Genomic DNA, 25,640 nt, shown 5'->3' with positions numbered 1-25,640 from the left:
GTTGCACAGAGGCCAGCCCAGCCTTTATACCACCAGGGTGGCTATGCTGGGTGGGTGGGCTTTTTCTGGATAGTTATTCTGGTTCAGTCATCTCTTTCAAAGCCAAGGCAAAGAAAATGAGTCACACAGTAGACACTGCCTCTTCTTTCCCCTCCCCCTAAGAGTGGCCTTAGGAATTCATTTTTTCTTAACTAGAATGATCTGGTTGTCAGAGGGCTCTCAGATCAGAATCCCAACTCAAAGATTTCCCCCCCAACCCCAAAGCCAGGAAACTGGGAGAATAGGCTCCTCATTCAAGCTTTCTCTATTCTTAACCATCCCTTCCAGGAAAATTTGACTTGACTGTAAGTTAGGAGGTGAGCGGTAAGGTTGGCACAGAGCCACCCCAGACTTAGGCTGGTACCCAGCTGTTTTCCAAAATATATTTGCAAATGGAGAAAGTGGGTGTGTAGAAAGGACACTCTTCCCCCAACACCGGGAGCCCACCCCCCTCCACAGTACCCACTCTCCCCGAATCCTTATTTCATCTTAAAAAAAAAAGTAAAAACAAAACCAGAAAAGCACTCTGTACAAGGGCTGGATCTGGGTAGCTTTGCTGCTCCCGTCTTCCTGGGTGCAGAGCTAGGTCTCGGGGCCTCAGGGACAGTCTCTGAATGGGTGATCTTGTTCTAAGGCACTCACTCCCTTGGAGCTTCCTCCCCCCAGGGCCCAGCTCCTCTAAGTCCTTCCGTGTCATAGATCTGGAATAAGAAAACCAGGTACAGCTGCTCCCGCAGGTGAGGAGACTGGCGGTGGCATCCGTGGAACCCTAGAGTTGGCTGGGGCAGGGCTCCAAAGTCAGTCAAGACTCCCCAGTACTGTCCCTTCTACCAACCAGGCTGGGCCCCTCTCGGCCACCTGGATTTGGGAGGGGGAAGGTAGGTTCCGGTGTGGCAGGATCCCCTGGATGTGGGCCAAGGACCCATTTCCTGCCTCATCCGGATACAGGCCAGTAGTCAGGCCTTCCCCACTCCCTGGAGGTTCAGCAGGGCCTCGGCCGACTTGGCCTCTGGGCTCACACTGGCACGTCCAGCCCCAGGTACTCCGGGTTCTCTGCTGTAGGGGTCCCTTCAAAGGTGCTGGGTGGAGAGCCCCGCTCTGATGGATCCTGGTCCCAGTAATACAGGTTGTCAAAGGCTGGGCTGAAGGCTGGAGGAGGGTGGGGCTGAGGGGCAGCTCTGCCCCGGGGTGCCAGGTACTCCGGATTCTCCACAGCACTCCCAAAGGCAAAAACGTCTTTGACAACCCCATTCTTGCCAGGGGAGAGAGTCTTGGGGGACAGAGTCTTGGGCCTTTCCAGAGTGGCACCAGCCGGTCGGGAAGGAGGCAGAGGGCCTTCTAGGGGCGAGGGGGGCTGTGGCCAAACTTCTGGCTGGTTCACATATTCTGAAAGGGCAAGAAGAGGGGCTTGTTAGGGGAATGAATCCATGTGTCCCAACTACTGTCACTGCCCCCACACGCCCAACTCCCCACCCTCCCAATCTTTCAGCACGGGCCTGAATTCCATACCAGGCTGGGGGCTGCAGGTCAGGGGGGCGACGTAGCCATCAGTCTCAGGGGGCAAGGGTACCGTAGGGTCCTCACTGTACCGCTGGAGAGGGCTGGGGTCCTGTGAGGGAAGGCTCTGCAGCCCCTTGGCTGCCCCCATTCCCAAGTCACCATCAAACACGTCAGAGCCAGCGCCCTCTGAGGGTGCCAGTGGAGACTTGGGGGGCTCCTCCTCGGAGGGCTCCAGTCCTAGAGTCAGCTCACCACCGCCACTCTGGAGATGAGAAAAGGTTGTGATGGGGTCTCTCCTGGATCTGGGATAGACTCCATGGGCTCTCCCATGGGATAAAGACTCAGAGGAGATAAACAGGTCATCATTGGGATTTGACACAGTCACTGTGGAAAGAGGTCAAGGGTGAGAATGCAGTAGGAGTCCTCAGGGATAAAGGGGTCTCCATGAGCCATGAGAGGTGATTGCTGAGGGAGGGATGACACAGGAGAAGGACCCTAGTCCCTGGGGCAGGTAACCACATCCACCCACCTCAGTGTGACAGAGGACACTGACCCTGGTGGATGAGCTGCGGTGCCGTCGGTGGGCAGTGCCCCCAGCCCCTGGGGTAGGTTCTGGGCAGAAGAAACCCTGCTGGGGTACCAGGTACTCCTCAGCATCCACCAGGTCCCCCATGTCATCATCTTCCAGTAGTGAACGGTAGAAGGTGCTGTCCAAGGGGCTGGCGGGGCCCAAGTCTTCATTCTGGGGACGAGGGAGACAGTGTGACAGCCTCGCCCCTACCCAGTGCACAGCCTCCCAAGGAACGTTCAGGGAGGACAAGGGATGGGAGCCCAAGGTCTGGGCTGGGAGGCCTGGGACCTGAGTCCTCTCCCTCCACACCCTCTATGGGAGGATGCTCTCTAGTCACGGGCAGGGATGGGGCAGGGAAGGCCCCGTACCTGAATGACCACAAAGCGCTGGGGGTCCCTGGCCATACGTGAGAATTCGGCCACCAACTCCCGGAACCGGGGTCGGCATTCAGAGTCTATCATCCAGCCTGGGGGCAGGAGGGAATCCCAGTATGTCAGTTCTGGCTGCAGCCCACAGGCAGCCCCACTCCTTCCCTTTCCAGTCTGGTCTAGACAACCCCCGTTATTAGAGTCCAAGCCCTTGCTGGTAGAGAAGAGGTATCAGATTCAGGTCCTGAGCTAGATCCTTTGAGAATCATTACTAGTTTCCCCTTTTTATTTTGCATAGAAGTCTTTTCCTAGCTGGTCTTCTGGAGCTCCTCTGGCCTGGTACAGTAAAAGGGAAGCAAGACCCTTCCAAGGCTCCTTTAACCATAGCAGGGACCCTGGGCCCACATACATCCTGCTCTTGGTCCCCTCCCACACCCCTTAGAGGCCCCACCACCCAGAACCTCCCATCCCTCCTCCAGGCAACCGACACAGCTCAGCCACGCACACTTGACCATGATCATGTAGACATCAATGGTGCAGATGGGGGGCTGGGGCAGCCGTTCCCCCTTCTCCAGCAGGTCAGGGATCTCCCGGGCTGGGATCCCATCGTAAGGTTTGGCCCCAAAAGTCATCAGTTCCCACACAGTCACACCTGGGGCAGAGATGAGGTTAAGAGGTTGGGGGACAAGAGGGCGCTTTAGTGCACTGAGCCCTAGAGTCTCTGCCCAAGGGCCTGGCACCACGAGGGAAGGGAGGGGTGTGATGTCACAGGGCAGGAGCTACTACCCAGCCTTTCCGTAGTCCCAGGGAAGTGCATGGACCCTGGGAGCCCCTTCCTTCCCTCCCACATTCATGCTAAGATCTCTCCATTCATTCTCCCACTCCTGCTCTCTTCCTTCCACCAACATGCCTCCCAAGGCCATGGCTCTGTGTCCACCCCTCCTCCCAATCCCCCTGCCACACACCATAGCTCCACACATCACTCTGGTGGGTGAACCGCCGGCGGAGAATGGACTCCAGCGCCATCCACTTGATGGGCACCTGGGGAGAGCAAAGAATTCCTCAAACTCAGTGTGGTGGGGAGATGGTTGCCCCTAGTTAGAGCTCTCCCAGGGGCCAGACCCGACCCCATCCCCCCTTGCCTCACTCTGCTCCCTCCTCTAACCTTGCCCCCATCCGCATGGTACTCTGTCTCGTCGATGTCCAGCAACCGAGCCAGCCCGAAATCTGTAATCTTGACATGGTTGGGACTCTTGACCAGCACATTCCGGGCAGCCAGGTCCCTGTGCACCAGCCGGACATCCTCCAAGTAGCTCATCCCCTGGGATCAGAGACATCGATGTGGACCTCAGTCTGGCCACATTCCCCCAGGAAACCTCCCCAGCCTAGCCCCATGTGGAGACAGCAGCTTGCCCAAGGGCCTGGGCAAGACCCCAGGCCCCCGAAGCGCATACCTTGGCAATCTGCACACACCAGTTCAGCAAGTCCTGGGAGCCCAGGCGCCCACGGTGTTCTCGGACATGGTCTAAGAGGCAGCCGTAGGGCATAAGCTGTGTCACCAGCTGCACCGTGGATGTCAGGCAGATGCCCAGGAGGCGGGACACATACGGGGAGCCCACTCCAGCCATCACATATGCTTCCTGGAGGCAAGGGTAGGCACTGAGAGGGTGTGGGGAACCAGAACCACCACACACCCATCCTGAGGGCTGAGGCGCCACTAGGGACCCTCACTCAATCCAGCCCCATCAGTCACAAACCAGAACCATGGCCCACAGGTAGAAGCTTAAGAGTTGAGGCTTGGGGAATCACCAAGTGTCTCCCAAACCCCAGTGAAGAGAGAGACCAGAGCCCAGACCTGTAGCCCAGAGGTCCCTCCCATACTCCAAGCTGGAGACAGTGGAGGGGCTTACGTCCAAGATTTCTTTGTTGGCTTTGGGAGATGTGTTTTCCCTCAACACTTTGATGGCCACTGGGATTTTCACATTTTCCCCATCAGGGATCCAGATGCCCTGGGCAGAGAAGAGGCCGTGAGCAGGAAGAGGGGACACCAGATCCAACCTGTAGTCATCTAGGAGGTCCTTACTTGTGCTCTGAATGCCCTCCCCACCTTGGGGGCAACCCCACTATTTAGCACTGGCCTCACTAGGGAGCGGTGCTCTCCACTCCCTTTCCTCTGGTTCCACTCTCCTACCAAACTGACCAGAACCCAACAGCACTACCCCCCCCACCCCAACAGTACTACCCCCACCCCCGTTCCAGGCTGCCCTCCCCGCAGAAGGCTTGGCCACACCCCATGCATCCTCTGGGACCGCCCACCCCGGATCTTTGGCCCCACACCTAACCTTGTAGACTGTGCCAAAAGCTCCGGATCCAAGCACCTTCACCTTCCTCAGCTCTGTCTCTTTCAGGATCCGCATCTGAGCCTGGTTGGGCATCGCTCCACTAGGCGTCAGCGGCTCCACCAGCTGTGGTGATGGGGTGGTGCCTCAGTAACAGGCTGGGCCACAGGCACCCCCCCACACCCCACCCCAGGCCAACAGGGAGGCCCTCGGACGGCCTCACCTCGGTTTCCTGCAGCAGCCTCCGCATAGTGTACTTCCGGATCTTCTGCCGCCTTCGCTTGATCAGGATGCCGAGGACCAGCCCCATGACCACAGCCAGCAGAATGCCCACCACAGCGGCAATGATGGATGTCACAGGGCTGGGGGTGGGAGCCAGGATTAGGGAGTGGGGGGACCAGGCTGGGCCATGAAGGGATGGAGGGGCCCCATGGATGGATAGGCAGGTCCCTGATGTTTTGTAATTTTATTTTATTTTTAATTTTTATTTACTCATATGAGACACAGAGACAATGAGCAGCGGGGAGAGGCAGAGGGAAAGGGAGAAGCAGATTCCCCGCTGAGCAGGGAGCCCCACGAGGGGCTTGATCTCAAGACCCAGGGATCACTATCCAAGGCGAAGGCAGATGCTTAACTGACTGAGCCACCCAGATGCCCCACAGGTCACTGGTGTTTAGAAAGAAGTTGGCGGGGCTGGGTTGGGGGAGGCGCCTGGGGAGGCGCCTGGGTCATGATCTCAGGGTCCTGGGATGGAGCCCCCTGTCCTGCTCCAAGCTCAGCAGGGAATCTGCTTGCCCCTCTGCCCCTCCCTTGCTCCTTCTCTCTCTCTCAAATAAAAATCTTTTTTTTTTTTTTTTTTTTTAAAGAGGAGAAGTTGGAAGGGTTAACCCCTAAGCTCCATCCTCTCTTCCTTACTCAAAAACCTCCCTTGACTCCAACCACCTACGTGCCTGCCCATGGCTCTAGCCCAGGACTCTGAAACTTCCTGACAAAAATCACCAGGGAGCTGGTTAATGTACACGGGTCTGGAGCCCCACTCCTGGCAACTCTGACTGTTGAGTAGTTTGGGGCCCAAGAATGTGCCCCCTGATGTTTGAGCCAAATTTTTCACCCATGGGTCATGATTTTCCACACCTCCTAGCCTTGGTGCATTCTGCTACTTCTGCCTGGATTGCCATTTCTCCATGGGGTCATCATTCAAGACTCAGCTCATCCTGGGATAGATGAAGCTCCTGTGTGTTGACCCAACATCTCCGTCCTTGCTTGGTCAAAGCCTGCCCATCACAGATCTCTCATGAATGCTTGTTTCATGGACAGACAATTGCCTAGGACATACTCCAATCTCTTTTTTCCCCCAGAGTCTTTCCCAAAGTTCCCTACTGCCCAGAAAGCAAGTCTAACCCTGCGGCCCAGTGGCGAGGGAGGGCCTATGCCCTAACCTGACTCAAGACTTCACCCCCTTGCTCCCTTCTCTGTGCTCCCTCAGTGGCCCACCACACCAGAACCATCGAACAAAAACATCCTAGATTTTCCTGATCCATCCCCCATATTGCCACCTGGTTGCTTTCTCCCTAATGCAAGTGACCTACCTGCCCGTTTCAAGGCCTGGCTCAAATGCCACCTCTTCCTTGAAGCTTCCCACCACCCACTTAAAACTTCATCATTCACTCCACTTCAGTGCTGCCCTCTCTTCTCAATCTACCTTTTGTCCCAGGGGATTGAATGTTATCTGTGTCCCTTATGAGACATCTAGCTACTCAAGGGTGGGGAGGCACTGGGGAGTCTTCTTCACCATCTTTTCCTGTTCCCCACCCCCTAAGCATCCTAAGGAGGTCCTCCATCCACTAGTTGAAGGAAACTGAAAGGTGAATCAATAGTGGAAGACTAGGCTGGGCAGGGAGATATGTCATGTCAGGAGACCATCGTCCAGCCCATCCCACAGCAGTGACCACGCAGGGACTAGTAGGAGACAGTGGGGCAGCATAGCGTATGTCCCAGGAATTGGGCTGACCTGGCTCTCTGCTCGGCGGGACAGCCCTTCTCGTCCAGGTCCGCACAGCTGCAGGAAAGAGAGTCCAGTCAGTGAGACTGGGAACCACCTCCTGGGCTCACTCTAGCCTCACAAGCATCTCGGGGTGGGTGTGGCTGGGTTATCACCCCATTTGACAAAGGCAGAAACTGGATTCCAGGCCACCAGTGCTATTTCTACCACCCCACATGGGGATTCCTTCTCCAGCCTTGAACTCGCATTCCCCACTCCCCTCCACCTCCCTGTGGTAGGTAGGACTTGGGGGCCTCCAAAAGGAACATCATATCCAAAAGCATGGCCACTTCCTCTGTAAAAGATTGCCAGGGTAGTAAACTGGCTCAGCTTCTGCAGAGGACAGTTTGGCAATACCTAGTAAATCATGTCTGTGACCCAGCAGTTCCACCTCTCAGGATATACCCTAAAAGTGCCAACATCTGTACACCAGGGAGCATGTACAGATACTCACTTGTACAGGGTGAGCTCAAGTGCAAAAAGCCACAATAGAAAGAAAGAGAGAGGAAGGAAGGAAGGGAGGGAGGGAGGGAGGGAGGGAGGGAGGGAGGAAGGGGAAAGAAGAAAGAAAGAAAGAAAGAAAGAAAGAAAGAAAGAAAGAAAGAAAGAAAGAAAGAAAGAAAGAAAGAAAGAAAGAAAGAAAGAAAGAAAGAAAGAAAGAAAGAAAGAAAGAAAGAAAGAAAGAAAGAAAAGAAGAAGAAGAAGAAGAAGAAGAAGAAGAAGAAGAAGAAGAAGAAGAAGGAAGGAAGGAAGGAAGGAAGGAAGGAAGGAAGGAAGGAAGGAAGGAAGGAAGGAAAAAAGAAAGGAAAAAAGGAAAGAAAGAAACAAAAGGAAGAAATGAAGGAAGAAGATATCCCTCAAACAGGGACATGGTTTAATAATACCACATCTGTGCTGCAGATTGAGTAGTTAAAAAAAATTAGGAGGTAGATTCATGTGCATTCCCAAGAAAGGACCCCAAGATACATAAAGTGGGGGGTGGGAAGCAAAGTGCAGAACAATATGTAGAGTATGATTCCATTTACATTAAAGAATGCATAGACACAAGTCTGACTACATATGAGGTGAACTTGGGGATTTACCACAAAGATACAGATGCAGTTAAAGGCTGAGACACCTGCACCCCAATGTTTAAAGCAGCAATGTCCACAATAGCCAAACTGTGGAAGCCACAGTTTGGAAGGTGTCCATCAAAAGATGAATGGATAAAGGAGATGTGGTCTATGTATGCAATGCAATATTCCTCAGCCATTAGAAACAACGAATACCCACCATTTGCTTCAACGTGGATGGACCTGGAGGGTATTATGCTGAGTGAAATAAGTGAGTCGGAGAAGGACAAACATTATATGGTCTCATTCATTCAGGGAATATAAAAAATAGTGAAAGGGATTATAGGGGAAAGGAGAGAAAATGAGTGGGAAATATCAGAGAGGGAGACAGAACATGAGAAACTCCAAACTCTGGGAAACGAACAAGAGGTAGTGGAAGGGGAGGTGGGGACGGGGATGGGGTGACTGGGTGATGGGCACTGAGGGGGGCACTTGGTGAGATGAGCACTGGGTGTTATACTATATGTTGGCAAATTGAACTCCAATAAAAAAATACATGAAAAAAAACCATGAGGTGAACTAAACAAAATTGCTGTTTCTCAACCATTTTTGACCTACAAAAACAGCAATCTTACAGTACTCGACCTAATATAAATGTAATATGTGTTTATGTAAATGTGTGGAAAAAGCCTGGAAGGATGCAAATACCAGAGTGAATCTGATAGTTCTCCCTGGAGAGGTGAAACAAAAGGGCACATTTGTTTTGCAATATTTATACTTTTATACTGCTGAAAATGTTCATCCTAAGGTTGTATTCATGTGTCTCACGTGTAATTAAAGACAACTAAATTAAAAATAATAATAATAAAAAGAATATAGTAGATCACCATGTTAGGACATGGAAAAATGTTGCAAGATTCTGTTAAATGAATAAAAAAGCACTTTGCAAACAATAAATAGTCTATGATCCCATTTTAGTTAAAAAATATATATATATGTTAGAATGTGCACAGATAAAAACAACTAAGAGTAATTATATATATTTAAACCATTTTACATGTTACAATAATAATTACATGTTAGCATGTGCACAGGTAATATCTGGAAGAAAATATTACAAATTATTAAGTGGGGCTAGAACTACTAACGGCATTTATATTTCATGTTTTCATTAAAAAAATTTTAACCACATGTGTTACTTTTAGGATCAGAAAATAAAATAAAAAAAAAAAACCCTAAATCCTTATCTTAGGATAAGCAAAGGCAGAGTTATCCCCTTTTTATAATAAAAGCCCCAGAAAGGGTCCTGGGACAAAGCTCTCCCTCCCACAGAAAAGGCCCTCGGACTCACGAGTGGGTGCAGTTGATGGGGCACGGCTGGCAAGTGCCCTCCTCATCTGCGAACTTCCAGATGGGCATGAAGGACAGGTCAGGTTTCACACCACTGGGGCAGCGAGCCACACAGAAGGGAGGGTCCTTGTAGTGGGCGCAGGCCACACACTGGTCAGCCTCCTGAGAGGGGAGGAAGGGTTTGTAGGGCGCTAGACCAACACCCCCAGGGTAGCAGGATCTGGCTCATGTGTCCCCTTCGTGTTCCCATGGCCACTCAACAGCATGTTCATCCTGCTGCTGGGACAGCCCAGACCTACTGGGTCTGCCGCCCCAGGTGAGGGGCTTCAGGTGAACTGGAAGCCTAGCAGGGGAGTGTATTACTTAAGATATAACAGCAAGTAGTAATAGTAACCAAAATGTAGATTTTTCTTTAAAAAAAATTTTTTTTATTTATTTGAGAGAGAGAAAGAATACCAGCAGTGGCAGGAGGGGCAGAGGGAGAGGAAGAAGCAGACTCCCTGCAGAGCACAATGTGGGGCTCGATCCCAGGACCCTGAGATCATGACCTGAGCCAAAGGCAGACGCCCAAACGATTGAGGCACCCAGGTACCCAGTAGCAAGTCTCTTGTGCTTGGGCATTGTTCCAAACCCCATTTGAAGTTCATTCTTAATACATTCCAATGAGGTAAGTAATATAATATTCATTTTACAAATGAGCAAACCAAGGTTGGAAGCAGGACTTGGATTCGAATCCAGATACCCTGATGCCTAAACCCATTGGTCTAACCATCTTGGCACAGTCACAGCCAAGAACACAGGCCTCCCCAGGACCTTTGCGTAGTCCAAAGGGTCACAGGGTCTATCACACAACTCTTGCAGACTCCAGCCTTCATCTATCCTCCCGCTTTCACACTCTCCTGCCGTCCAGGTCTGAACTCAGAGCCCTCCCCTGGAATATTCTCGGCCTTGCTTCTGTCCACCCAGCTTGACCCAACCAGCAACTCACCGATCCGAAGCAGGTCACTGAGCCATTCTGGGGCTGACACTCTGAGTGGCACGGCAGACAGTACCTGTCCTTCACATACTCTCGGGGCAGCCTGCCAGAGGGAATGGCTGATGAGGGTCTGGAAGGAGCCCCTGTGCCCTCTCCCTGGCCGCCCCCCTGCTCCGCCCCGCATACCCCTGCAGTACTCGGCATTCCTCCACGCACTCCTGGCCCCGAAGGAATTGGCTGCAGTTGACGCACTGGGTGGGCCCTGGACCCCAGCAGTGCCCATGGGCGCACAGCGGGTAGCAGGCCAGGCCCTCGCCCACTGCAGTGAGGAGGAAGGGGTCAGAGGGGACACTCAAGGGAGGTTCTGGGTCCAAGTGACCCAGGGGAGGAGGCTGTGGGGGTGGCTGTGGCCCAGAGTGGTGGGGATACCTGCTGGGCAACGCAGGGATAAAACAGCAGAGAGGAGAGGGGAAAGGCAGGGACGCCAAGGCACTGTGGCAGGACCCAGCTGGAAGCCATGCCAAGAGGCCAAGCCAGCCAGAGCGGTGTCAAGATCGCTGCTGCTAGGGACCCTGGGCACTCCTGGGTGCCGGCAGACGGGGAGCGTGTGGTGCTGGGCTCCCTGTCTTACCGCACTCCTCCTCTGGCCGGTTGGCACTATGGAGCAGGGCCTGGTGGGGGTTCCGGAAGAGCTGGTCCCAGGGCACCGTGTGCACGAAGCAAAGGCGGGCGTTGCGGTGGATGAGGGCCAGCCCACTGCCCAGTTCCCGCAGCGAGCGCAGCCCCAGCCAGCTGATGCCCAGCCCTTGCAGGGTCAGCGAGTAGGCACCACTGTGGGAGGAGTGTTTGGCTGCACCATCGAGCCGCTCCCATGGGCAAGGGCCGCCCTCACCTCCCTCCCATCCCCCGTACACTCTGCAAACTCCCACGGATACATTACTGCTGGAGTCCCCAGGGAGCAGGAGTGCCCACCACACCCAAAGCCTGGGAAGTTCCTCGGGCCCCCCCCTTCCCCGTGCTCACTCATGCAGAACTCGTCCCCGGATTACTCGCAGGTTCTGGAAGACACTGAGGTTAGGCAGGCTGTCTGGCCACGCTGAGATGTACAGGTAACCTGCAGGCACAGGGTGAAGCTAGGGGTGTGGGGACAGGATAAGGACCCCAACCTCATCAGAGCAGGATGCAGAGAGGCAAAGCCCACCTGTGATCTCCTCCAGAGCCTCAAACACTCTGAGCTGCTCAGGCTGTAGGGGGGCAGTGTTGGAGGCTGGGTCCCTAGGAGGAGGATTAGGAGAGGAATCAGCAGGGCCGAGAAGCAGGTGGGCACGACCCCCAGAGCTGGCCCAGCCACCTTCCCCTACCCCCCTCTATTAATGACTTCACTTAAACCCTTTGCCCATCAAGCCTGTTTTCATCCTGAGTTTCAAAGCCCAGGCCCTAGTTTGGCAGGATCTGTCAAAACAATATTTATATCCTTTGATCTAGAAATCCTACTTCTAGGAATGTGGCCTAGAGAAACTTTGGCTCCTGTTCCCAGAGATGTACAGCACAGAAATGTTTGTAAGAGCAAAAATTGAAAACTACCTAAATAGTCATCAGTAAATAGGAGACCTGTTAAATATAATCCCCATGTATCTTGACTGTAGACAAAAACATTTAAGAGCACTTAAAAAAAAAAAAAAAGAGCAATTAGTATCTGCCAGGCACTGTTCCAAGAGCGTATGAATATTATTAACTCATTCAAATGTTCTAGCCACCTTATGAGGTCGGGGCCGTCTTTGACCCCATTTTACAGATGAAAAACTTAAGGTACAGTAAGCAGGTCACAGGACTAGAAAATGGGCGAGCTGGGTTTCAAACCCAGGCAGCCTGGCTCCTGAGCCTGGGCTCTTGGCCGCTGCTCCTCGCGGCCACCTGCTCCACAGCTGTTGAAAGGACGAGGCAGCCCCCCAGGAAGCGCCACGACCAGCTCTCCGGGGCAAGAGGCAGACAACGCTCACTTAAGCTCCCACTTCAGGTCAATCTCCTCAACAAAATTACTACGGCCAGGTTTCTCAGCGTTGTGTCCACGTATGTACAAATGGTCTAGGAGAACCCACACAAGCTCTTAGCGCGGGTTCCCTCTGGAAAGGGGAAGAGAACTACAGGAAACGTTAAAGGAAATTTTCTCTTTTTTTAACACATACTTTTATTGAAGTATAATTCACATACAACAAAATGCACTTTTAATGTACAGTCTGAGGAGTTGTGACAAATGCATTCACTCATGTATCTGCTACCCCAGCTGAGACACAGAACACTGCCATCACCCCAGAAATTTCTTTCGTGTCCCCTTCCAGTCCCCCCACCCCTGGGGACAACCACGGTTCTGAACTCTATTACCACAGATTGGTTTTTGCCTATTCCAGAGCCTCATGTAGAGGGACTCGTACCGTGTGGACTCTCTTGCCTGGCTTATTTCACTGAACGTGGGGATATTCTTGAGGCTCATTCATGCTGTATCTATTAGTGAGCTGTTTGTTTCTTTTTATCCCTGGGAATTCCATCGGGGAGATATACCATCATCTATTTACTCGTTCACCTGCTGATATATATTGGCATTATTCCTAGCTGGGGAATATTGTGAATAAAGCCACTATAAACTCAAGGAGAATTTTGCTTTATCTGGATGTTTTGACTCCCATAAAAACATACATTCAGGGGATCCCTGGGTGGCGCAGCGGTTTGGCGCCTGCCTTTGGCCCAGGGCGCGATCCTGGAGACCCAGGATCGAATCCCATGTTGGGCTCCCGGTGCATGGAGCCTGCTTCTCCCTCTGCTTATGTCTCTGCCTCTCTCTCTCTCTCTCTCTATCATAAATAAATAAAAATTAAAAAAAAAACATACATTCGTGGCCAACATGTGATTTATGAAAACAACCGCCCAGTCCCTGAACCCTCTGGTCTCCCACCTGCTTCTTTTGCATTTCTGGCCTCCCACCTCTGTTTCCCATCATCCTCCAGAGACGCTGGCACTTCTAGGCGCTCAGGATTCAGTGACTGCCCTGAGGCTGCTCAGACCACTATGCCCATCCGTAACTCCGCATTTCCTTACCCCTCAAAGCTCTCTGGCAAAAATGCCAGGCTTCCAAAGATCTTCTTGCAGCCGGCAAACTCCTGGATGTTCGCACTGGTGACCGCTCTCACCTCCCGCAGGTGCTCCATGCCCAGACCGTAGCACACTGCGGGGAGGGGCAGGTGTGAAGGGGCTGTCTCAGCCCCCACATGGAGCACCAGGACCTCCAACTTCAGGGCTCCATCCCCTCCTGGGGCCACATGTCCCCTCACACAATTACAGGAGACATGGGGGAACATGTGGGACTGATCCAGGGAGGGCCAAGCTAGAGACAGTGGAAAAAGACTGGGTCCCAGGCGGGTCTGAAGAAGGACAGGACAGGGAGCTAGGCCAAGCTGGGTGTGCAGCCCAGCTCAGGGCATGGCCAACAGTTACCTCGGGCACAGGGCTTGCTGCATTTCTCGCACCGCTGTGTCCCATCCTCAGCCGTCACCTCTTGGTTGTTCAGGGGACAGACCAGAGTGCAGGATCCCACATCCGTAGACAGGTAGTTGTCTGAGGAGATGAAGACCATGTGTCCATGTGCCCTGGCCCTGCACGTGCGCCCCACCATCACCAATGTGACCAGGCCCACAGGGTACAACATTATCAACCTACCCCAACATTATATGCTACCCCAACTGAGACACAGAACACTGCCATTGCCCCAGAAATTTCTTTTGTGTCCCCTTCCAGTCCCCCCCCCACCCCTGGGGACAACCGCAATTCTGAACTTTATTACCACAGAATGGTTTTGCCCTGATTGAAATTGCCCATTTCAATCCTGAAATGCCCTTATGACAAGTCTGTGCATTTGACATTCATTTACGCCTCACAACAACCCTATGTAATGGGCAGTTAAGATTCTCATTTTGCCAAGAGGGAATCAAAGCACTTTTTTTTTTTTTTAAGATTGTATTTATTTATTCATGAGAGACACATAGAGAGAGAGAGAGAGAGAGAGAGAGAGGCAGAGACACAGGCAGAGGGGGAGGCAGGCTCCACTCAGGGAGCCCGATGTGGGACTCGATCCCGGGTCTCCAGGATCACGTCCTGAGCCAAAGACAGACGCTCAACCACTGAGCCATCCAGGCATCCCGGAATCAAAGCAGTTTTATGTAAATTACTCAGGGTCATTGTGCTGTTGGGTGGAGAAGCCAGGATTTGAGCACAGTCTGGCTCTACAGTTTGTTTGTTTGTTTGTTTGTTTGTTTGTTTGTTTGTTTTTGGCTCTACAGTTTGAACTCTGATGTGCCATGGGGAGGGTTCCATCAGGACCCGAGAACCCAGTCCTGTCGCACATGACAGGAAGAAAGGGGCCCCAGGTCCAAAGTCAGTCCCTAAATGTACATCAATAAGTAGGGGAGTTGTTAAATAAAACTCTGATCAATCTAGTGCTTAGTATGTGCCAAGCACCGTCATAAGAGCTTTACAAATATTAATTCATTCAGGGGCGCCTGGGTGGCTCAGTTGGTGAAGCATCCGACTCTTGATTTCTGCTCAGGTCGTGAGATCAGCCTACATCGAGCTCCACACACAGCAGGTAGTCTGCTTAAGATTCTCCTCTCTTCCTCTGGGTAACCCTGTTAAGACCCTTCTCACTTCTGAGAGCTTTCTCTGTATCTTTACTTAATAAACTTGTGTCCCTTTACTCAAAAAAAAAAGGATTCTCTCCCTCTGCCCCTCCCCTTGCTGTCTCTCTCTCTCTCTCAAAACACAAAAATAAATCTTCAAAATAAGTCATTCAAACGTTTTATAGCCACCTTATGATGTCAGGGCTGTCTTTGCTCCCATTTTACAGATGAAAAACTTAAGGTACAGTAAGCAGGTCACAGGACTAGAAAATGGGCGAGCTGGGTTTCAAACCCAGGCAGCCTGGCTCCTGAGCCTGGGCTCTTAGCCGCTGCTCCTCGCGGCCACCTGCTCCACAGCTGTTGAAAGGATGAGGCAGCCCCCCAGGAAGTGCCACGACCAGCTCTCCGGGGCAAGAGGCAGACAACGCTCACTTAAGCTCCCACCGACATAAACCAACCCGCCACCACCACTCCAGCAAAATGATTAGAACTACATTTCCCCCTGGCACTCACAGGGACAGGAGGTCACACAGCTGGCCCCGAAGGTATATCGGCCCTCAGGGTTGGGCATGGATTCGAAGGTGTCCGTGTTGTAGGTGACCAGGGCTGGGCAGTGCAGCTCACAGATGCCACTGTGGTTGAAGTGAAGGCAGGCCTGGGGGGAGAAGGGGGCAGGACAGGAAGCTGGTGGTCCCTGGGCCGTTCTTCCCTGGTGTGCCAGGGGCAACAGGGCAGTAGCAGGTGGGATGGCCCTCCTCTTGCGCCCACCCCGTGGGGACATACCAGGCAGTCAGAGTGCTTGGGGCCCGTGCAGCCAGCAGCACACTGCTCGTGGCAGCAGTCGGTGGGTTGTGGGCCCTTGCAGCGGGCACAGCCCCCCGCACAGACAGTCCGCGTCACTGTGAGACAAAGGGCAGGATGCGGGCTGGGCAGTAGTAGCCCAGGCACCAGGCCCTCACCAGCGGCATCACTTTCTGTGACTTCCGGCCCCAAGGAAGACACTGAGGCCTGGTCACACCCGCCCCCGCTCCATGTCTCCTTTACTCCACTCAGCCCTCTGCCCCCCACATTCTGGGCCTCCCTAGGACTCACAGCTCTGACAGTCCCCGGAGCTGGCCCCCCAGCAGTGGGCGTCTTTACAAGCTGGAGAACAGGGTGGGCCTGGGGAGAGAAACAGAGAGACCAGAGACCAAGAGACAGAATGCACAATGAGGGGGAGGCTCGGTGGGAAACAGGGGCCCTAGGCACAATCTAGAGGCAGAGGGAGGCAGGACACAGGACCAGAGATGAAGAGACCCAGAGAGAGGGCAGGAGGAATGGGACAGGAAGAGGAAATGGGTAGTGATAGAGCAGGGGTGGGGGTGGGGGGTGGGGAGTGAGCCAGGAGTGCAGGGTCTCAAGAAAGAGAGGAGGCAGCAGGCAGGGAGGAGCATGGCTTACAGGCCCGAGAGCGGTTGGTGTCTATCAGCGTGAGGGCCAGCTGGTTGTTCTTATGGAAGACGTCCTTCCATAAAATCGTGTCCTGGTGGCAGAGCTGCGGGCTCCGCTGAATCAAGACCCCTCCCTTCAGGATCTCTGTGGGGTGGGCAATAATCAGGGCCTTCCTTTCCCGCCTGTCACCTTCTGCCCTCCCATAGGGCCCTCCTGACTTCTCAGTTTTCCCCGGGGATTAGAGAAGACACCAGCATCTCCTCGCTCTATCAGCACCCCACCCCCCACCCCCACCCCCCCACCACTCCTGCACACACATGAACAATCTGAGATCCAGGGAGGGGTGAGTTGTCCATGACCAGGTCCAGAGGTCCGTGCCACTCTCTCCTGTCCTCCCACCTCTTCATTCTGTACATACTGCTTAGCGGTTAAAAGAGACTCTGGAGTCTGAAAACCAGCCTCACCACTAACTAGCTATGTAACTGTGAGCAAGTCACTCAGCCTCTGTAAACCGTTTACGGTTTTCTCATCTGTAAGAAGCGGCTAACGTTGGTGCTTCCTTGCAAGATAATGGCATGACCAAGATAGGCTCATGCATGCGAAGTAACTGGCCACGGAGTCTGGGCTACTGTCAGCTGCAGGCCTGCCACATACAGTTGTACAGGTTGTTCACTGAACATGTGTTGCCAGCCAAGAAGTGGATAAACCCCAGCCTGTATCCTCATTATCAAACTCTGCAGACTCGTGCAAGCCGTGACTTCCTGGGAAGAAGGGAAATCTTGTTCTAATCTTTCCTAGCTCCACCTGCATCCATCCTGAATGGATGCCAGTTCTAATTCACACAAAGCCTCCCATGGCTAGCGGTAGCCCTGATCAGCTCCCAAGAACAAGGAGAAGGTTTCGGTGAGTGATGACCACCTGTGAGGCTTCGAAGCTGCAGCTCCCGCAGCCCTCCTGGGGCCGCCCCTGGTGCAGGGATGCCACCCTCCAGCGGGTCTCCATTGTCCAGCACGGCCAGGGCGTAGTTGTCCTCAAAGAGCTGGGTGCCTCGCACAATTCGTAGCCTCTGCAGTGGGATCTGCCTCACTTGGCTGTGAGCAATGAGCACATAGCCCTGCACCTCCTGGATATCCTGGGAGGGAACAGGGTCAGGTGGGGTTGAGGCAGGCCTGGGCCCTGGACCACTCCCATCCCCCTCAGAGTCACCAAGTGCTTGGGGATCTTGGGCAAAACCCCCATGCCCTGAGAAGTCCAGCTTTCTCACACATCAAGAAGAGATCTCCACCTTCCCAAACCAGATTCCTCTATGATCAAGACAGATAACTGGTGGGGGGAGCACTTTGTGAACCATGAGCAAGTGCCCCACCCTGGCTGCATCTCAGCTCCCTCGTCCATAAAAGGAGAGACCCACATGAGAGCACGGCCGTGACTTGACCAGGCATCAGGCATCATGCACGTGGCTCCACCCCAGAGCAGGGTGGACACCATCCAGCAGGCTGGTACCCACTCTCTCCCCTGCTCCTGACCCTTTCACAGATATTCCCTATTTGATATTTTCCCAGAGGGGAGTCAAAGTGTGCTTGTTGCTTCCAAACACAGACAGGGGAACCAAGGGCTGAGACCACATTCACGTGGTTGTCAGTAGCAGAACTGGACCTAGAACTCACAACTCCCAGCTGCCCATTCACCACTGCCAGCAGGAAGGGACAGCGAGAGGGGATCATGCTGGCAAGAGAGCGAAAAGAGTTAGCAAAGGAATAGGTGCATTCCACCCAGGGATGTCTGTGGGCCGCCACATTATAGGGAGGGAGTCAACTGGTCTTGCAGTAGAACAGACAGGGAGCAGACATCAGAAAGGACTTCGGAGTTGAGGAACCACAGCAAGTGAGGAAACAGCACCCTCTTTTACCACCCATGTATAAGCATAGGGCTCAGCGCAGCTGGAGGCAGGGCCTGGCTGGGTCACCCATGAGCCTCACCTGCAGGAAGGACAGGCTGGCATTGGCAGGCAGGTAAGTGAGCTCCAGGTTCCCCTGTACCACTTGACAGCCCTGGTACAGGTGGCGGAGCATATCCAGGTGGGTCTCGGGACTGGCCGGGAGCCGGAGCTTCATGTCTGTGCCGGTGCACACTGGTAGGAGGGAGACGTGGGTCAGAGGGCACTGGCCGGTGAGCTTCTCCAACCTGACTCCTGCTCTCCACTCACTCCCTAGAGTCATGCCATCTCGGACGTCTCGGACGGTGAGAAAGCACAAGTGAAGGACCCCTCTCCCCATGTCCCCTGCACTTACAGAAGGCACAACAGCAAAAGAAAGTGTGCAAGTTTGGGAAGAGGAGGGAAATCCAAGGAGAGGCTCCTTCGAACTTGGCTCATCCTGAGCATCCAGAGGGGACCCTGTTGTGCCACCCCTGGGGAGCTTGCCCACCCGATCCCAGGCTATTGGCTGGCAAAGAAAGCCTCTCTTTGTCCCAAAGGAACGACTCATGGCCAAGGGATAAAAATCCCCCGAGAGAGGCCATGATGAATCATGAATCTTCTGGATACCCCCTGCCCCTCTCCCGAGCAAACAAACTCAGGGCATTCTCTCCACCCCATTCCAATACCACCCACGTGCCAACCTCTTGGCAAGGGATATCCACCCCCACAATGCCACCCAGAAAGTAGGGAAGGAGGGTCAGCTAGAGTCATAGCTGGGGCATGAGGACCACTAGGGGCCTGGTCACTGCAGGGACCTCTGGAATTCCCCCAGGCAGAAAAAAGGAGCATCAGACCCCAACAATGGGCATCCGGACCCAGGCTACAGACCCTAGGCCAGAGTGATGACTACTCTGATGGCTCCTGTGCTGGTGCTTCACCCTTGCCACCTCCTCAGGGCAAGACTCCAGAACCAGCTGGTGGAATCTCTGCCACGAAACTCCTGCCACAAGGGCACTACCTCAGCCCTGTGTACGTGCCGGGTGCCAACCATTGGCCAAGGGGCATCAAGATGAACTGCTTCCCCAGCCCACCTGGACCTCAGCGGGGTGTCCCTGAGACCAGAGGGGCCTACTAAGCCCAGGGATATTGACGGGGTAAGCTACCCCTGGTGAGGGGCTGCTGTGGACAACGGCTGGCACCATGCCTGCCAGTAGGGGGGAGATTAAAGTGCCCAGTTGAACTCGTTTTTCTGCTCTGGTGAGAAGATGAATCACCTGGCGCGTCTTGCCCAGGAGGGTGTGCCGGGGGGGGGTGCAGTGGGGGGGGCAGAGGGCACCCCCAGAGACACAGGCTCACAGGTGCCTGAGTCGCCCCTATTTCCTTTGGGCCGCCACCCCACCTCCCAGAGCCTACGTGCTAAGATTCAGGGGGACAGGAGTGGCTGACTCCAAGGTCTGAAGTCAAATCCTGGGTAGGGGGGATAAGAGGTACGCTCTGCCTCCAGAAAGCTGGGGAAAGGCTGGGAGGGCCAGCCCCTGGGGTTCCTGCCAGGACCAATGAGCCATGTGCTGGCAGCCTCCCAGTGAAAGCCAGAGTGGTCTCTTTTCCCACCCCTTTGGAGAGACAGGGAAGGAAGCGAAGAAGGAGGAAGGGGAGGGCCCAGAAATAGCACTCAAGGGTCCCTCCCCCCCAGACTCCCAAGAGAAACAGGAGCTGGGGGTGGCAGGCCAGGCCCAAAATAACGCCCGCTGCTAGGACCTCCTGCGGCCTCGGCAGCCTCAGCTGCTTTGTAGGCACAGCTGTCTTTAGGCCCAGACCCCAAAGCTCTGGCCCAAGCCTGGGACAGGGACAAGCAGAGCTGGGGCAGAGGCTGTCTCCACCCCCTGTGGCCTACTGCCACCTCTAAGGGACACCAGCTGTGGCAACCAGGCAATGGCAAAAACATCAACAATGGAAACACCAAGAGCAGCCACATTAACTGAGCACCTACTGTGTGCTCACAGCCAGGCACTCTGGGTGGAGCCTCATAACACCCTCCAGAGGTTGGGACTACAACCCTCTATCTTGCAAAGATAGGAAGCTGAGGCCCACAGGGCTTATTCTCCCGAGCCCATAAAGCTTGTGAGCCATGGAGGAGGCAGGATTTGAACTTGAGTTCAACTTTAGATCCTACATTCTCAACTGGACACATACAGATTCCCCCCACGCCTGGTGCAAAGGGAAATAAATACACACCAACTCTAGTGATGCCACTGATAAACACTGCAAGCTCTGGGCAGGTCAGGGTGGCCGGGCTGAGCTGAGGACCAGATAGAGTGGCAGCCCCACCCCACCAGCGAGTTTGTTTGTGGCTGATTTGAGTCTAAGATTCTTTAAGTGTTTGCAACAGGTGGTAAAATTGGTATCTACTCTCCCAGGGAGCTGGAGGCTGGCGGGCAAATTCCCCCAGCAAGCTGACATGAAGCCAATAAAGGCCTCTTGACACCTCCCCTACCTCCACCTCCGTCCCCTTCACCATGTCCCCTTCACCACGAAGCTGGGCCCCTCCCACCTACTACCCCATCTCCTCACTAACCTCCTCCTCCCCAGTCCTCATCACAATCCCCATATCCACCCAGCCCCCATGGATTTCAGTGGGGGGAAGAGGGCAGGAAGTCCGGTTCTACATGGGGGGGCTCGTGTATCCGGGACACCTGGCCTTTGGGAGGCCCAACCTCCAGCTCTCTGGCACAGTACTATGAGACCAGCCCAATACTAAGTAAGAGTTGGATGGATGGATGGATGGATGGATGGATGGATGGATAGATGGAATCAATAAGAAGAACTTCCCAACCAAAAAGGATAATTGAAGTCATGGTGTCCATTCCTCTGCTCAAAGACTGTTCAGCGTTCTTCAGAGTCAGTGTTCAGTCCCAGTTCTGGGGGTGTTCTCAAGAGGGTTCTTTCCTCCCCACTAGACTTCACCCCCACATGCTTCTCTTGCTCACTAGCAGGAGATAGTTCTTTTGGTTTTGATGAACATGACCTGTACCCCCAAAGTCACCTCCCCCAGATCCATAGGGTAAGAGCCCATGCCCATTCTAGTGATGCCCAGAACTCCCCACCCCACACACCTGGTATATCAAGGCCAGTATCAGACCAGGGACTGGGCTCCAGGTCTTAAACCAGAACCCTAGCTGGGCTGCTCAAGTGTGACCTTGAGCACGACCTTGGACCTCTGGGACAGAAGCCATATCACATTCATCTTTATGCCCAGCAGCACCTAGGACTTTGTAGGCACTTAATGAATATTTAGTGACCTGAACTTGACTGTGAGGATGGGAATAATAAAACAATAAGAACTCTTACTCTCTGCAGAGAAGTTAAATGAGAGTTAAATGAGAGAATGAATCAAAAAGCAGTGTGTAAACACGACAAGGCTTTGTAAACAGAGCTGAGGCAAACAAACATTGGCTATAATAATTCTACTCCTGGAGAGCACACACCCCTCGTCCTACATGGGCTCCCTTCCCAGGGGTGGGGAAGGTGGCCCAGCAAGAGATGGAGGTGTTACCACCACAGGCAGAGGCAGGGTGGGGGATCTCTCCAGAGCATTTCAGTACCCAGGGGCAGGCACAAGTACCTGGGCCCTACTCCAGCGCCCCACCCCAGCCCCCTATTGCTTCCTCATGTTTCCACTCCAGCTGTCTCTCTCACCCACAGCCCTGCACGCCCCCCTGCATTGCCCCCCTGCATTGTCCTCCTGCATCCGCCCTATCCCTGTCTTCAATCCCTTGCCTTGCCTGGAGGGTGCAAGAGGAACTCAGGCATGGGCTGGACAGGGAAGGAGAGGCCTTCAGTGGGCCCCAGATCACTCCCCATTCCATAGCCTAGATAAAGAAGGTCACTCACCTGAATAACAGAGTAGCACCTCTACCCCAGTCTACTTACTCGGCTGCCCCGGAGGCTTTGCTCACCCCATTCCTGTCGAATAGGATAAGACTTTGACTAACTCTTAATGCCTCTTCATTAGACATTATTACTGGGTCTAGACATACATATTTGGGTCACTACGAAGCCTTGGAGAAGTCACTTCGCTTCTTTGAACTGTGTGTACCTACTTCACTGGATTATTGCAGAGATGAAATGAAACCATCCATGGAAAAGATCCTGGCACATAGAAAGCATGTTGCACTTTTTTTTTTTAAGTTAAGACAAGAGAAGTTCATATAGCAGGAGTATGGGTAATTCCAAACCAAGAGAAAATACAAGGTGCCTTCGTATTTGGAACGTGATGTACTTATTTTCTCTTTTTGCATTTCATCCTAGCTTTTCAGTTGGGTTTTCTTTTTTTAACTTGAATATTAAAATGAAGTTCCTTTCCCCAAGTATAGTAAAAAGGAAGTTGTTGGAAGAATCGTTTGGGAATTAAAATATGAGCTCTGCAAGATAAGAAGTATGTGTTTGTTAACACTTGACAAAACTTTGACCTCTAAGAACAGATCCTAGGGGTGCCTGGGCAGCTCAGGTGGCTCTGTCGGTGAAGCATCTGAGTCCTGAATTCGGCTCAGGTCATGATCCTGAGATTGAGCCCCCACATGGGGTTTGGCGCTCAGCGGAGAGTCTGCTTAAGATTCTCTCTCTCCCTCTCCCCAACCTCCCACATCCTTTCTCCCTCCCCTTCTTCCCTCAAATAAAAAAATCTTTCAGAATGCATCCTAGCAAAACCCTGATCCTCTGTGTCTTCTCCATCTCCCCCTTCCCCCAAATTCCTGCCCTAGCCTTCAGCCCTGGGATACAATGGGGGTGCTAGAGACAGCTGGGCGGGATGCTGCCATTGCAACCATTTTCTGCCAGACACGCCCAACATCTGTCTTTGCACCCAGCAGTGCAGATGGAGGGGTGAGGTAGACCTGAGGAGGCCCCAGTTGTCAGTGGGAGAAATGACCCCTGAGGTCCCAGCCCTGCAGCAACCCAAGCCACCCCCACCTGCTCGCGCAGGCCCAGGTGAGGGAGGCAGCAGCTCATTCTGATGTCGCAGCCTGGCCTCACCCACCTCAGCAGAAGGTCAAGGCTGAAGACACCCGCCTGGGAAACAAGCAGAAGGACGGACTCCCAGGAAAGTGGAGCCTCCTTCCACAGAGAGAAGGGGTGAGGCCACCTCCTGCTGTTTACAGCAGATCTGGCCCAGCACCTTGAGGGAGTTCCTTGAGAGGGCAGAGTTCAGCTAAGTCTCGAGGCCAACAGGGAGACTGCTGTTTGGCAACACAAAGCCCAGACACACAAACACACAGACCACACAACTCAGGAACACCCTGGCGTAGACGCCCCTCAGACAGCACAGGGAAGCTCAGACAGAGGCGCCCTCTGGCAACCCACAGACAAGAGGACACCCACCCTTTCTCCAGACTCCCTGACCAATGGAGACCACCCACTACTCCCAGAACGCGCTCATATTGTCTTCCCCACAACCCAGTGATGCAGGGAGAACAGTGTTGACCACTGTTCAAGGTAGATCGATACAGTGATGCAAATGTATGGTTTGGGGCGGGGGGGGTTGCACACCGGCAGGGGTCCAGTCTTGCATCCCCTACTTCCTTGATGCTATTTAACCTCTTTAAGCCTAGGTTTTCACCTGGAAATGGGAATGCCAGTAGGACTTCTCTTGTAGGGCTGGTCTGAGGGTTCAAAAGAGGGAATGCATGCAAACCACCACGCACCATGCCTGGTGCAGAGTGGATTTCCAGCAGACGTTTGCTTTCGTTGTTAGTGCAGCTAGATGGGCAAACGGGGCAAACCCCCACTGCCCCCACCAACCCCCTTCCCCACACACCACCTGACAGAAAAGGTAGGACAACCCAGCCCTCTGCTTATCCGCATCTGGTCTTATTTCTTTAGCTTTCCTTCCCCACCCCCATTTCCCCACAACTGCTCAGGACACCCCCACGCTGGTTTCCCACTCTATGTCCCAGACCAGAACACCCAGCACCACCCCTCCGTGGCCCATGCTCTCCAACAAAAGTCACAAAGCACACAGTCCCTGAGCTGGCCCTAAAGAGACTTGCTCAAAACAAACGTCTCCCCCTCCCCCCACCCCAGGCTCCAGCATGAGGCAACTCTGCAGTCCGACCGGCCACCCTCTCCTGCCTGGCTCTGGCCGGACAGGTTGCTTCCCCCCCCCACCCCCCCCACACCCCGATCCTGCCTGAAGCTGGAGGAACTAAACCCTATCGGCTGCGGGGAGGGGGAGCGAGGGGGGGCGCAGGGGGAGGGGCAGCCGAAGGGACCCCCGAGGAATCCAGCCCAGTCCAGTCTGGAGGCGGAGGCTGCCAACTGGAAAGGCTTTGAGAAGTTTGAAGGGGCTCAAGAAAGGGGGGGAAACACACACACACACACCCCATGCAGTGCACCCTTTGAGGGTAAACTTTCTGAGCAATCTCAGAGAACTTTTTCTGACAAGTTCCCAGCGCCGTCGCGGAGTCTGGGAAGCGCCAGCCTCTGGCCGGGGACCCGGAGAGGCGCTCGGGCGTCATCGCCCCTCGGCCCCGGCCCCCGCCCCCGGCCCGCGGCCCCCGCTCCCTCCGGCCCCCTCCCCGCCCAGGCCGGCTGCTCGCGGCGCCGGGACCGTCCGAAACCCCCGATCCCGCGGCTCGTGCGGCCCCCCCGCCCCCGCCTGCCCCCGGGACCTCCGCGGCGGCCCCAGGCTGCAGGGGCGCGTCCCGCCCGGCGCCCTCCCCGCCCCGGACCCACCTTGGGTGCCCGCGGCTCCGGAGGGGAGGAGGGCGAGAAGGAGCCCCCAGCGGCACCAGGCCGCCAGCTCCATGGTGCTCACTGCGGCTCCGGCCCCATGGCTCGGGCTGGACCCGGCGGCTGCCTGGTGGTGGCGGGGGTGGGGGTGGGGGCTCCGCTCGGCTCTCGGGCGCGACGCAGGGGGACTCTCAGCTCCACAACTTCATTCTTGGACTTCCTCAAGGCAGCCCTCCTCCTCCACCTCCTCCTCCTCCCGTGATTGGGAGCAGCGCGCTCCCGGCTCGCCCCCCCACCCCCTCCACCGCATTCCAGCGAGTCCCTGGGAGTGGCAACTCCCAGCTTCACTTTCTCCCTCGGCGCGCAGGCCTGGGGTGCGCCCCTCCCGGCGCCCGGACGCCGGGCTTGCCTGCGCACTTCTCACGCCTTCCCACGGAGAACCCCTGAAGCCGCGACGGCGATCGCCAGACCCCCTCCCCCAGACACACGCACACACCGGGGGGAGTCTGGGGAGAATGCTTCAGGCTACCGTCCTTAACTTTCCTTTAAGTCACAGGTTCTGCCGTAGAGATTCCCGACAAGTTTGCATCCTACTCCATCCATCCCATAGCTATTTTTAAAAATATCAACCAATGGCTCTCCCACCACATCCTCAAATCAAA

General features: G+C 54.3%; 1 protein-coding gene across 2 annotated transcripts; it reads right to left on the bottom strand.

Moving 5' to 3' along the window:
• Positions 1-286: 286 nt before the first annotated feature.
• ERBB2 (erb-b2 receptor tyrosine kinase 2) lies at positions 287-25,285 on the bottom strand. 2 transcript variants are annotated; one of them, XM_077853082.1, is made up of 27 exons: positions 24,982-25,285; positions 18,314-18,465; positions 17,253-17,466; positions 16,344-16,478; positions 15,996-16,064; positions 15,687-15,802; positions 15,417-15,558; positions 13,726-13,845; positions 13,330-13,456; positions 11,438-11,511; positions 11,260-11,350; positions 10,868-11,067; positions 10,423-10,555; positions 10,249-10,339; positions 9,262-9,422; positions 6,829-6,876; positions 5,041-5,179; positions 4,821-4,943; positions 4,389-4,487; positions 3,933-4,118; positions 3,644-3,799; positions 3,444-3,519; positions 2,984-3,130; positions 2,479-2,576; positions 2,069-2,281; positions 1,549-1,801; positions 287-1,425 (listed from the first exon to the last, which is right to left on the bottom strand). In XM_077853082.1, exons 1-27 carry the CDS (start codon positions 25,052-25,054, stop codon positions 1,055-1,057), a joined length of 3,807 nt encoding a protein of 1,268 aa, XP_077709208.1. In that variant the 5' UTR covers positions 25,055-25,285; the 3' UTR covers positions 287-1,054. The 2 variants fall into 2 exon arrangements, with proteins under 2 accessions (XP_077709208.1, XP_077709209.1); XM_077853083.1 differs by having other exon boundaries at positions 2,093-2,281; positions 24,982-25,281.
• Positions 25,286-25,640: the final 355 nt, after the last annotated feature.

This window comes from Canis aureus, chromosome 16 (assembly GCF_053574225.1).
Source record: "Canis aureus isolate CA01 chromosome 16, VMU_Caureus_v.1.0, whole genome shotgun sequence".
NCBI lineage: Eukaryota > Metazoa > Chordata > Mammalia > Carnivora > Canidae > Canis > Canis aureus.
The sequence above is the reverse complement of the archived record's forward strand: the minus strand, read 5'-3'. Positions and strand labels throughout refer to the sequence as shown.

Bases quoted from the DNA above. Each gene is read 5' to 3' on its own strand.
- ERBB2 (XM_077853082.1), bottom strand. From the start codon at position 25,054: ATGGAGCTGGCGGCCTGGTGCCGCTGGGGGCTCCTTCTCGCCCTCCTC. The intron at 13,846-15,416 runs GTGAGTGCCAGG...TCATCTCCTCAG, and splicing joins CTGTGTGACCTCCTGTCCCT to ACAACTACCTGTCTACGGAT. The intron at 6,877-9,261 runs GTGAGTCCGAGG...TCTTTCCTGCAG, and splicing joins CCCATCAACTGCACCCACTC to CTGTGCGGACCTGGACGAGA.